This window comes from Otolemur garnettii, unplaced genomic scaffold, assembly GCF_000181295.1.
Source record: "Otolemur garnettii isolate 467f Iridium unplaced genomic scaffold, OtoGar3 scaffold00023, whole genome shotgun sequence".
Taxonomy (NCBI): domain Eukaryota; kingdom Metazoa; phylum Chordata; class Mammalia; order Primates; family Galagidae; genus Otolemur; species Otolemur garnettii.
In genome coordinates, this window is record NW_003852418.1 from 8,254,597 (window position 1) to 8,268,148 (window position 13,552).

The 13,552-nt window shown below is 52.2% G+C and overlaps 1 protein-coding gene across 1 annotated transcript in view; it reads right to left on the reverse strand.

Moving 5' to 3' along the window:
* Positions 1–213: 213 nt before the first annotated feature.
* Positions 214–13,552, reverse strand: part of CDH22 (cadherin 22) — a 70,597-nt gene continuing 57,258 nt past the window's right edge. Inside the window, exons 8-11 of the mRNA XM_003787669.2 lie at positions 10,685–10,806; positions 10,450–10,567; positions 4,474–4,725; positions 214–1,554 (exon numbers count right to left, since the gene is read on the reverse strand). Of these exons, the coding sequence (XP_003787717.1) occupies positions 968–1,554; positions 4,474–4,725; positions 10,450–10,567; positions 10,685–10,806 (1,079 nt within the window). The 3' untranslated portion in view covers positions 214–967. The remainder of the gene's footprint in view (positions 1,555–4,473; positions 4,726–10,449; positions 10,568–10,684; positions 10,807–13,552) is intronic.

Sequence of the window (13,552 nt, forward strand, 5' to 3'; positions counted from 1 at the left end):
CTACTGTTATTCTGGTATGGCCTGAGACTCTGGGGCTACACAGCCTCTGAAAGCATCCCTAATTGCTATGCCCACTCAGGGAAGGGTCAGGGGCTGACTACTTCCTCCTCCTTTGGAGATGTTGGGAGAAGGGGGAGGACAGTGAGGGCAAGGACTAGAACTCAGACCCAAGAAGTAGACATACAGGGCTTCTAAGAACAATAAAGATAAGAATAGTAACAATGTAAACATTTATTGAACACCTACTATGTGCCAGGCACTGTCCTAACCACTTGACACCTATGAACCCTTTTGATCCTCACAACTCTTTGAGGTAGGTTCTGCTATTAATGTCATTTGACAGATGAGGAAACTGAGGCCCAGAATAGTGAGGTGACTTGCCCAAAGCCAGGCAGGCGGTCTGTGCCCAAGACTCCACTATTCACTGGCTAGGTATCCTCAAACAGGTCACAGCCACTTTGCAGAAGGACTTTCCCCATCTGTTCTGTGAAGGACCCCACCGCATGGTTTCTATGACGACTAGGATGGTCTCTGCACAGTGTCCCAGCACATAGTAGGCACTTAATAAATGAACATCCCTTCCTTCCACTTAACTCTTGATGAGGCGAAGGCTGGAACAGGGGCATCTCATCAGCATCTTCCCCCCAGCCCAGGTTGAGTAACCGGCTCTTCCGACGCAGCCACGCCAACCCCCCTCCCCCATTTCCCCTTCCGACCGCAGAGCCACGCAGTGCCGGGTCTCGCCTCAGTTTTAATGACGTTGGTGCTAATTCTGCTCCTCTGGGCCCGAAAGCTGCTCCCTCAGAGGAGGAGGGGTCGAAGAGTCCGCCCCTAACAAGACCCCCTCCCTTCCGCCGTCAGGGGAGGGTGGTAGGGCTGGGGAACAGGGCGAGCAAGTGGGGAAAATTCCTTGTCCTCGGGCCCAGTCGGGTCCTGGGTGGGCAAGCCCCTGATGGCAGGTGTGGGGCTAGGAGGCCTGGGCCTCGTCGTCCCCTCGGTGGCCGGCGTAGAGCGCGGCCAGAGGCCGGAAGCGCGGGCCCCAGCTGCTGAGATAGGCGAAGTCCTGCTCGGAGCCCGACGAGCCGCTGTGCAGAGAGCTGAGCGAGGCGGCCGGCGAGTCCGCGCCTTCGAAGGCATAGGTCTGGAAGGCGTCGTAGGGCGGCACCGACAGGTCCCCGTCCGCCAGCGCCACCTTGCGGCTGATGAAGTCCCTGAAAACCGAGAAGTCCGGCTCCGGGCTCGGCGGCCCCTGCGGGAGCGAGTGGCGCTCCGAGGGCAGGTGAGGTTGCGGGGGGCTGCCCGCGCCCCCGCCCGCGCCCGCTCCGTCGCCGCTCCCGCCGCCCTCGCCGCCCCCGCCGCCTCCCCTGTCTCCTCCCTTGAGCTCGCCGAAGTCGTACAGGCTCCGAAGCGCCGACATGTCGTAGGCTTCAGTGTCCTGCTCGCCGCCACCCTCGTCGTTGTATTTGACGACGTTGTCCCTCATATCCTCGTCCTCGTCCGAGCTCAGGTGGCTCTTGTGGTGGCGTCTGAGGGTGAGGATCAGCAGGACCAGCACTGCGCGGGAGACAGAGGGGGCGACTGCAGGTTGAACTTCGCCCAGGGAATGCCGGTACCCTCCCATCCCCGCCTGCCCGCCCGCCAGCCAGTCCTAGCGGAGCAGGCCCAGCTTTAACGTCCGTTCAGATTTCCTAGAGTTCTGTTCAAAAACGCCTTTCGCACAGTCAGAACTGAGCGGTCTGGAGGGTAGTGAGCCACTCATCTTGGGAGGTGTGCAAATCGAGGCTAGATCACCCCTGGGGGTGGAGGTGGTGAAGAGCGGTGTTAAGGGTTTTCATGGGTATCAAGGGCTGGATCAGACATGTGAGGTCAACATTTTCAACTCTATGAAAGACACACTCCCTGGGAACTCTACGTGCTAGGGTGTGAAGGGGGCAGCTGAGACACTGATGAAACTGGCAGAGTGAAAGATGTCCTTGACACTGACCTCTCTTTCACCCTGGTCTTCCTCTGTCCACCCCACAGGTCCTGAGCTTCCTCCTAGTCCTTCGGTTCTCAGGTCAAGACCTGCAAGATTCCTTCCCCAAGAGTTCCAGGCCAGGTTCATTGCCTTCGCCTTTAAGATCTCCTAGAAGGGGGCTCCTCCCTCTATCACACTGGTTCTCAAAGTGTGGTCCCTGGGCCAGCAGCAGCAGCCTCCCCGGGAACTTGTTAGAAATGCAAACCCTGGGGTCTTGTCGCAGATTCACTGGGTGGTGCCCAGCGGTCTGTGTTTTAACAAGGCCTCCCAGGTGATGGAGAGTCTGCTCAAAGCTGACAGCCGTATCTGTTATCACAGACAAGACCTTGCTGTGTTGTCACATCTGTCTCTCCCACCCCAAATACACACCTTAAACGACCCTTGAGGACCTGGGACTGGGGCTGAGTTTCCCTAGGTTGGTGCCTGGCATGGAATCAGCACTTGAAACACACTAGTTGAATAAATGAATGAATGAATGAAGAATTGGATGGACACCTGGGTGAGTGAAAGGATGAATGAATGGTCCCTACGGGGCTTTCTTTGCTTGACCCCCAGGAATCTACATTCTCTTCCTCCTCCTCACTGATCACTCATCCTCCACTTTGAGGCAGGCTTCTCCTCACCTCTCTGGCTTCTTAGTTTAGGTGTCCCAGGACTCACAGATGTCCCAGGACTCAGCCCTTGACCTTATCCCTGGTTTTGAAGCTCTCTTTCAGTTTCTTGGCCTTACATTCTATTTAAAGACTGATAAACTGAGAACTCCATATCTCGGCCTCCAGCCTGGACCTCTCCCCTGAAATCTAGATTATACATCCAGTTTCCTATTCAATTTGTCCTCTTGGTTGACCAAGAGAATCTCAAACTTAACACGTCCAAAGCTGAAGTAAGAATCTTCCCTCCTACCCCACCCTTGGTCTCCTCCATCTCAGTGATGGCAACCCCAACTTTTCAGTTTTCTCAGGGCTCTAAAAGTCACTTGTTCTCTGATGAATCGCAGTGCTTAGAACCTTCCAGCACATAAGAGGGTCTCACTGGATATATAAGTGAAGGATGACGGTTGGGAGGACAGATGGAAGGATAGATAGACATGGGTCGAATACACTGCCGGGCACTGGACTCTTCTTGCTGCTCCAAACGGCTCCAGGCCAGTGCCCAGAGCCACTGCTAAGCCGTGGGGCAGAGTACTAGCTCACCACTTCACAAGGTGGCTGGCTTATAAAGGGAAGGGTGTGAGGGCTGGGGACAGGTTTGGAGGGAGAGCATGAGGGAAGGAAGGTGTCAGGAGAGAAGTGGGAAAGATAGATGGATGGTTTTTGGAGCTAAGGCCAGGAGCTGTGGAAGGGGATGCCCGTGGGAGCAGATGGTGGGGATTGCGGGTGGCGGGCGACAGATGTGCCAGGCCTGATCAGCGATTCCGCCCGTCACCTTTAGAGCACTGATGTGCACTTTCTTCGTTTGTGGGCAATTAGGCAGAAATTTGTTTGCACTGCCTCAGAAAATGAAACCGCTGTAAAGTGCACCCTCTGGAAAAAGGGCTTCTGAGCCACAGGCTAGGCAGAGAGAGAAGGGGGGTCTGGGCCTCCCAGCTAGGAGGAGCCTGCCCAGGGCCTCTGCAGGGTCCTGAGAAGGACAGGTGGGCAACATCCACACCGTGGTAGGCAGGAAGGGGCAGGGAGAGTTGACACCTCCCAGGGAATGGAGCAGAGCTGGTGTCTGCAATCTGGACCTCCTTGGAGTTCTCTTAGCTCTGGCGGCACTGTGGAGCTCAGTAGCAGAACTGAGGCATCAGTGCTTTGCATGGCTGCAGCTCTAATAGTGTCATTTGGCCACTTGAATCCATTTAGTTCCTAAAACTTGACCTCTTCACTGGGGACACTGGGGTTCAGATGGCTGCTAGTAGGACAAATAACCAGTGTAGATTGCTCCCCCCGCCAAGTCCTAAGACTTTGCCCTTGGTGTCCTAAGCTTTTCCCCTAGTTAGAGTCATAGCAAATGTTTAGTTAGAGGAGCTAGAAGACCAGTCATGTGCCCTGACATCAGCCAATTAACCATACCGAGCCTCAGTTTCCCCAGCTGACAAATGGGATGATATACCTGGCCATGTGGTTGTGAGGTTCACAAGAGCCTTTTTAACTAAAAAGTCTTACACGGAGAATAAGAAAGGTCAATAGAGATTAGAGAATTTTTAAAAATTCGCTTGGTTTCTAAGCATTAGGGAGAGCTGTGGGCTGTGTTGAGGGTGGGCCAGCATAAGCCCAGTCCACCTGCAGTGGGTCATGGGGCTGCTCTGAGCTGAGAAGACATCTCACAGGAGCTATGGGTTAGAGCCTGGAGATCATCCAGACTGTCTGTCTTTGTATGGAGAGGGAAATCAGGGCTAGCTGGTAGGGAAGGAAACCCAGGGCCCCAGGCTGGGAGCCAATCAGGCAGGGGTGGGTGGTTCCCAGTGGACTCACCGACCAGGATGAGGATGCAGACCAAGAGGGCGATGAGGGCACCAGGGCTGAGGGAGGTGGCCATGACAAAGGCTGTGGTGTTGCACGACTGGATGGTGCCGGAGCTGTCGCAGCCACAGATGCGGATGGTGAGCGTGCCCGTGCTGCTCAGTGTGGGCGGCCCACTGTCCACCACCAGGATGGGCAGGAAGAAAACGTCCTGTTCCTGCCGGTTGAAGCCCACATGCTGTGTGTGCACTGCAGCCGTGTTGTCTGCTCCGGAAGAAGGGGCAGCATGTGACTTGGGGCCCAAGGTCAGCACCCGTCCCAGGCACCTCCTGAGATCTGCCTGCTTATGCCCCAAACTGCCACCTCCCAGCTGGCTCATCTCCCATAAGTCTGCTAGCAGCTGTCCCCAAATTCTGCCCTTAGCTGCCCGAGATCCTGTCCCTAGCCATATAGCTCACAATTGTGTCCTCAGCTGTCCCAAGATCTGTTTTCAGCTATTGTAAGATTTTGTCCTCAGCTGTGCCAAGGTCCTGTCCCCAGCTATTCCAAGATTCTGTCCCTAGCTAGGCCAGGGCCCTGTCCTGCTTTTGCCCTACATTTTAATCCTGCTGTCCAATATATTCTGACCCTGGGAGTCCTGTGGTCCTTGGGTTGCAGTTTGCTGGGTCCTGACAAGTCCTGGGTCATAAGATAGGACTGGACATCTGCCTTGGCTGAGGGATCTTTCTGTCCATCAAACCCCAAAGCCATTCAAGAGTCCTGGAGCCATTTCAGGAGTCTGTGGTAAGAGGCTGAGTCAAGAGGGTTGGGGACATGGCCTCGGGGGCCTGATGCAGAGGCCTGGGAGCCTCAGGGCTCCCACCCACATCTTTCCTTTTCACTCAGGCAGCCAGAGAGGACAGTGAACACGAATGAGAAAACTGGAAAAGCCAGACAGGACGCAGGGCAATGGTGGCTGGCCTTGGAGCACAGACTTAGGTGATAGGGGGCATCTACTTCTTCCACCCTTCTGACTTCCTCCTCATCTGCCCCATATGAGTCAGGCCACCCCAAGCACCCATCACCTTGATGGCTCCTCTCAGTTCTCTATAGCATGTTGGTAGAAATTGCTCAAAGCCCTGCTGGCTGCTCCTTCCTCCCTTGCCAGCCAGCTCTGAAAAAGATGGCCCCAACTTCCTGCTGGGGCCTTTAGTCCTCTCCCTGACCTCGCTGTCTTCAGGCTGGTCTCTCTGATCTGAGCCTTCAGTGGCCTGTGTCCCTTCCCCAGCTCTGTGGCCCCCGTTAACCCAGCCCCTTCCCTGGCAGCCTCCAATTTAGTGCCTCAGATCTGGCCTTTGTCGTCATGATCATAATGCAGGAAAAAGAGCCCTTGAAAGAGCTGGCTTGTGACCTTGGGGACATCTAGGAAGTAGGGCCACATGAAACACAATTGGTCGGGAGTGGAAGATTGCCCACGAGGGGATGGGCGCACGAGGCTTCATTGTATTATCCTATCTACTTTTATACACATTCAAAAATTACCATTAAAATGTTGAAACATAGTGCTGAGTCTAAAAATAATGCTTGGGAAACCCATTGAGCTTCTTTGGACTTCAGTTTCCTCAACTGAGAAAAAGAGTATTACATAGGTATGAGAATTAAATGGTGTAATTCATGCATAACCCTTTGGGATAGTGTGCAACACATAGAAATCCTCAGTAAATGCTAGTTAGTATTTTTTTTCGAACTCTGCCCACATTTTCCCTCTCCTGCACCAGCTACCGGCTTCCTGTCGAGGTTGCCCTGCCTTTGCTCATAAAGTTCCCGCTATCTGGAACACCTTCTTCACCTTCTTGCCTGGGCAAATTCCTCATCCGTCATGCTCCAGCTAAATGTCACCTCCTTTCTGTGGCCTCCTTTCTCTGCTTCTCTGGGAAGGAAGGATTTATGGCTCCCCCCCCCCCCCGCTCTGATGATGCAGGTGCCAGGCACAGTTCTGTTACAGCACTTGTCACGTTGTGTTAAGTTAGTGTGTGCCTGTCTCCACGCTATACAGCCAGCCGGGGCCTGGCACTGAGCCAGTCTTGAAGAACGACGCTCAAATGAACCACAACTTTTGGACTGAGGGTCCTGGGTCCGCTCCTCAAACTCTGGCTTGAATTCTAGCCCTTCTGCCCAAGGGTGGGTCAACTCCAGGTGTGAAAACATCTGCTTTCCAGCGGGGGAGGAAGACGGCTCAGGGCAAGGTGGGAAAGAGAGGGGATGGTGTGTGCAGGAGCTGGTTGCTTTCTATGCATTAAGGACTTTGCAGCCACTTTAAATACGTAGTAATGTGTAATCCTCATAACCACCGAGAGTTTTAGCATCATCCCCATTTTATATATGTGGGAACTGCAGCTCAGAGAGAAGTGACTTGTCTAATTTGTCCAGTGAAATCAACCGATCTATCCATCCCCCAAATCTTTACTAACGGGGGGGGGGGAAGATAAAGAGCTAAACCAACAAGAGTTCTGGATCAGAGCTCAGACGCTAGCATGGGAGACAAAGGCTAAACAAATAAACCCACAAGGTACTCTATGCTTAGAAACCACTGGGAAGGAAAAGCAGAGGAAGAGCTCACAACAGAGGCCTGACCCTCAGGAAGTGATAATATAACTGAGCCCTGAACAATGGGTTCCGGGAGAGGAGAGGCCTTGAGGTCAGAAGAAGCATTGGTACATGTAAGGAATAGAAAGCAGTCCTCTATGGCTGGAGGGATGAGGGTGATAGCTGGAGGGTGGACAGGGAGCTTAGAGGCTCCTCGTGGAAAGCCTTGGAGACCATGGTAAGGAATTTGGATAATTTTCTTAAAAGCAGTTCATTCAACAGCAAATGTGAGTTGAGGAACTCGTGTACATCAGGGCAACCGTAGCTCCTGGGGATAAAGCTGCGAACAAGGCAGACACAGTTCCTGTCCTTGCTGAGCCTACATTGTGGTTAGGGGAATTTATAAGCTAAAATACAAGAGTGGATGGGGAAGAACATATAGGAAGCTGTTGCGTGATTTGGGTGTGAGATAACGGTAGTGGTGGAGGCACAGAGGAGTAGACAGATTTGAGGCATGGGTGGCTAGTTCTGGCTCAGCCTCAAATTGCCAAGTGAGAACAGAGATGTTTGTCTCTCAGGGTTGCTGTCTCTGCCCATGGAACCATATGTTCCGAGAGTGCTGGTCCCTGCCACTCCTCCACCCCACGAAAGGGAATCCCCCAGCATCATTGCTGAACCCATCAAGCTGCCCTCCTGGGAAGCAGCTGGCTTCATCTGGGGGAGCTTCTGGCCACCCCACCCCCCATCCCCACCCTTCTAGGTGGACCTGTGCCCAGCACTGTATCCATCCATCTGGCCTGACATACATCAGTGTCAATCCCTGGCTGCAAAAGCAATATTTATAAATCACGTTTCCAAACTGGCTACACATTTGTACAAAGAAACAGATGGGTTGGGGTAGCCGTTTGTCACCTAGGATATTTATACAGTGAGGAGGAGGGGGCTTGGCACGTTGTGGATGGGGGCTGAGGAGGGCTTTTGCAGCTGCTCTGACCTCAGCACGCTGCTGCCCCCTGTCCTCAGAGCTTATAGCAGGGGCCACCGGGTGGGAACTCTGGCTGGGCCCAGCCCAATAAAAGGCTAGGGCAGATCCGCAGGCTTCTGGGCTTGGGAAAACTTGTGAATTTGGTGAGGTCCAGCCAAGGCTATCTGTGGTTCCTGTGGCCAGCTCACAATACCACTGGAATAATAAATATGGACCATTGTATTGTTTGTTAAAATATTGAAGTGCTTCCAAAGAGCTGTGACTCTTAATCCCCCAGGGTCCCTGATGCCTCAGCCTTTCCCCCAGGCATCCTCCCAACTTTGACACAATTAAGGCAGTAAGGGGTTAATGCCTGGCACTCAGAGCTCTGGAGTCCTGCTCTAGCTTATGGCCATCCTTTCTGATTGGCCAACTGAGCGGCACTGGCTGTGAAATATTTTTGTGGGTCTGGCTTCAGAGGTCACTGAACCTCCCCCATTGGAGTGTGTGTGTAAAGTCTTGGGGTGATCCCGGACCTATTTCAGGGCCAGAAGTAACCAGCATGATCTGGTCCCCCATGCCTCTTTGACTACATCTCCTCCTAGTCCTGTCTCTTACTTGCTCCACCCATGTAGGTCTCCTGTTCCCTACATCTCACCTCAGGGCCTTTGCACTTACACTTCCCACCTGGATGCTTCTTTGTTCAGCTATCTATGTGGCTTATTCCTTCATTTCCTTTAAATGCTTTCTCACTATGGATTCCCTCAGACAACCCCGTTTCAAATATCTTCTCCTTGCACCAGACTGTTTATTGCAGCTCAATTTACAATTGCCAAAATGTGGAGACAGCCTAAATTTTAGGCCCACCCACCCAGGAATGGACTAACAAGCTGTGGTATAGGTATACCATGGAACACTATTCAGCCATTAAAAAAGGTGGAGACTTCACGTCTTTTGTATTAACCTGGATGGGGGTGGAACACATTCTTCTTAGTAAAGCATCACAAGAATGGAGAAGCAAGAATCCAATGTACTCAATTCTAATATGAAGGTAATAGATGATCTAATACAAGGGGAGTGGGTAGGGGAATGAGGGATGGGGAGAAGGGAGGAGGGAGGGGATGGGGGTTACGGTGGATGGCACACCCCTTGGAGGCAGGACACAATTACAAGAGGGACTTTACCTAACAACTGCAATTAGTGTAACCTAATTCTTTGTATCCTCAATGAATCCCAAATGATAAAAAAAAAAATAAAATAAAATCTTCTCCTCTTACCCTGCCTTATTTTCATCATTTCATTTAACACATTTTACCAAATGTGCACATATCTGTTACATGCCAGGCACTGTTCTAGGCACCCAGAGTTGAACAAAGTCAAGTCCAGATTCTCATGCTGATGGCATTATTCCCACGCCCCAGCCACTTATCATTCCTAACACACTTTTGATTTGTTTAATTTCTGTCTTCCTTCACTAGAGTATAAAATCCACAAGGTGGGGGTGGTTGCCTTGCTTGCTGCCGCATTTCCTGGGCCCTGAGCCGAGCCAGGCACCTAGGCATTGTGTCTCCATAAATGCTCAATAATGTGCTCAACAGGTAATTGCTGAATGTATGAAGTGACATGTACTGGGTACAACAACGTTAACTTGGTAGCTCTCCTCTCACTGAGACCACCTGGCCACCTGGGGTGAGGCCATAGGAACCCCATTATACAGATGATAAAATTGAGGCTTAAAGAGGAGCAGACACTTGCCAGGGTTGCACAGAGAGCCATCATCTGAGCTTGGGTTCCTCATTGCCAGTCTGGACTGTCCCCTCCTGTCAGTCATTCCTTAAAGGTTCAAACTTCAACTTCATGGGGAACTTGTGGGGGTGGAGTGGGGAAGTCTCACAATAGACTCACTCAGGCTGGGCAGGGTGGTTTGCTTTCCAGGTGGGGAGCTAAGGCAGGGGGCATGCTGGATCTGAGACAGGTGTGGGTTTGATCCTGGCCCCACCACTGACATCTTTATATGATCTTGGGCAGGTCCCTTAGCCTTTTAGAGTCTCAAGTTCATCACCAGCAAAAGGGGAAGAGGAGTCTGAAACCCACCTCCCAGGGTGTTGCGAGGATACAAAGGAAGTGCAAGTGGAATGAAGGGCTGAGCAGTGTGTGCACTGGGCTCGCTTCCACCTTTGCTAACAGTAGGGGCTCTTTCCACCCTGGTCTCTGGTCCAGCCATACCCCATCCATTCCCTTTCTGCATCTTTCCATCTGCAATTTCCTGACCTTTGCCCCCTCTACTCCATCAGGCCCCACCTGCTTGTTCTTCATGGTTTGGCCGACGGCTGGGTGACAGCTCCAGCTTGGCCTAGACTTCTTGTGTGATCTTAGATCCATCCCTCCATCTATGCTCAGGGGAGAGGGCAGGGAGATGAGGCCCCTCACTCCATGCATCTTAGGGTTTGGCGGCTCACCTTGGATGTCAAGCAGAGAGAAGTGAGGGTTGCTGGGAGCTTCAGGTACCAGGCGGAAGTAGAAGCGATGCCCACCCTGGGGCTCATCCCGGTCCACCACGCTGATGGTCTGGATGAGCTGAAGGGTTGGGGGGGGGGCAAGGAGCTGGTGATGAGGCTGAAGCAACTCTAAGCCTGGGTAGGGGGGCCCAGGCCTATCCTGGCAGCACCCCAGTCTCCAGCCCCTCAGTGGTACCTGGCCTGGCTTGGCGTCCTCACACACAACTGCCTCGTAGGGTGTGGCCAGTTCTGGGGGATTGTCATTCACGTCCAGGATTCGGATCCTGAGGGATGCCCGGGATAGCTGGGCATGATTGTCTGTAACAAGAGCACAGGAGTAGGGGGAGAGGCATCACCTGTGAGATCTAGACACCTCCATCTGTTACCAGGACAAGGTTAGGCAGTGGGGTCACACTAAGATTTGTTGGGGGACCCAGCTGGCATGAGGACTAGGACTGGGGACATCTGGGCATATGTGGATAATCATCACTATCACCATCGCCACCATCGTTACTATCACCATCATCACCACGATCATTAGGGCTGGCACCACTGGCCTCATTACCACAACCCTCCACCTTCATTGAGGGTACCACCCTACTACCATCCCCAATGTCAGCCCCACCACCAGACTAGTACAAGCCCACCATTTGTGTCATGACCAGCACGCCATCACCATCACTATAATCCTTACCATTACCATGAAGCCATAACCACTACCATGGGCATGTTTATCATTGTCTCATATTACCAACATCACTACCTCACCATCACCATCCTCACACTCTGTTACCATCACCATGGCTATCACCATCACCACCATTATGCTATCAGCATCAGAATTAGTACCAACACCACCACCATAATCCACTAGTACTACCCTCTCCATCTCCACATCACAAATACTGAGACCATCACTATCCCCACCCTTACCACCACCATCAGCCCTACCACCATCACTGATGTCACCACCACCACCATCACCAATACCATCACATCTCCACCATAACAGTCACCACCACTACCATCCCCAGTCCCACGATTACTACCATAACCCCCTCCCCATAATCACCAATACAACCATCGCATCCCTGCTCCCCAGCAAGACTATCATCACTGTTGCCATCCCCACACTCTCACGGGAGAGTTCAGAGATTGCACCTAGAGCACCCATCTCCATTATTCCAGGTATCCTTGCAGAAATCCTATGGTTTGGTAGAATTCATATCCCTTTAGTGGAAAGGAGAAACTGAAATTGGTCAGCTGGCAACTGAACTCCAAAACTTCTGCTCTCTCAAGACCTGATTCTGAAAGACCAGGCAAGTCCAAGGAGGTGACTCTGACAGCAATGTCCAGCAAAACCATGATGCCCCTGTCCCTCCAACTAGGATGTCTTTGAGGTCAAGGTCCCTGTCTTATTTATCTCTGGGTCCCCAGCACTGTGGATATAGTACAGAGCAGGTTCTAATATGTCTGTGGAACAAATGAATGTTGCAAATGAAGCCCAAATGGATCATCGGCAGGCTTAAATTCCAGGTGTGGCAGTGTCCTTGAGCTAGTGCTTGATCTTGGCTAAGACCTTGACCTCTCTGAAATCAGTTTCCACACTCAGAAAATGAGCAGAGCACAGTGATTTAAGAGTAAGAACTCTGGAGATGAGTAGTTCTGATCCTAAATCTGGCACTTTATATCTATGTAATCTAAGCCATGGCCCTTGACTTCTCTGTGCCTCAGTTTTCTCACCTGCAAAATTGGTCTAATAGTAGTAGGTCAGTCAAGAGATGGATTGAATTAATACCTATTAAGTACTTAAAATTGTGATTACAATGCGCAGTAAGTGCTATATAAGTTTTTGTAAATAAACGTAGATCCTTGAAGTGTCCTTTCAGCAATGACATGAAGTAACTTTTTTTTTTTTGAGACAGAGTCTCATTCTGTCACCTTGGGTGGAGTGCAGTGGCTTCATCATAGCTCAATGCAGCCTCCAACTCCTGGGCTGAAGTGATCCTCCTGCTTCAGCCTCCCAAGTAGCTGGGACTACACTACAGGGGCCTGCCACAATGTCTAGCTAATTTTCTCTATGTTTTGTAGAGATGGGGTCTTGCTCTTACATAGGCTGGTCTCAAACTCCTGAACTCAAGTGATCCTCCTGCTTTGGCCTCCCAGAGTGCCGTGATTACAGGTGTGAGCCACTGCACCTGGCCTTAGATGACTTTATAGGATGTGGAACAGCTCACCCCAGGCAGTCCTCTGTGAGCAGCACCCTGAATGCTCTCCTCTTTTAGCCTCACCCCTGTGTGGACCTCTGGGTGCTCTTCGGTACCCCATCTTCAGCTATCTCAGCCACATGTTCATTATTGACAGGGTCCACTTGCCAGTGACCTCAGGAACATCCTCATGGGAAAGGAAACTACACCCCACTTCCAAGCAGTGACTTGGATGAACAAAGCCCTCAGGCTGGGCTGGCAGGGAGTCATTTTGGGGGCAGCCTGGGAACTTCCAGGCAGCTAGGCACCCCATGAGTTTGGGGGAGAGTGAGACTGAACTCAGGGCCTGCTGGATGCCGACTATGGCTGCTTGTGTGCTGATAAAGAGAGACATGGAGATAGGAAGACAGGTGACAGGAGATAGGAAGACCCACCTCCTAGGAGGGCCGGGAATGGAGGGCAGCACATCCTTAATTAACTCAGACCCTACCCCTCTCTGGAGTTCCCCTTAGCCGGGGGCACATTATCTTCTCAGCTCACCCAGATCTGCTGCTATAGCGATTAGAGGGGGCTTTTCTGGGGGTGAGAGATGGGAGTCGTGACTGGGGATGCCGGGTGAGCAGTTATTTTTATGAGTGCGTTGCCAGAGAACTTCAACAGACAGATGGTGGGTGCGTTCGGGCGGGGGTGAGGGCGAGGCCCACAGTCAGGAACGGGTGCCTGTCTCCCAGCGGAGGCAGAGGGAAGTTGGGTGGGGGGCAGGGCCTGTAGGCCCTTGCTGGCACCATCTCCTGCCGTGGAGGGTGGTGAGTGCAGGGGCTGGATGGAGAGAGGATCCGAGAGGCCATGTAGGAGGG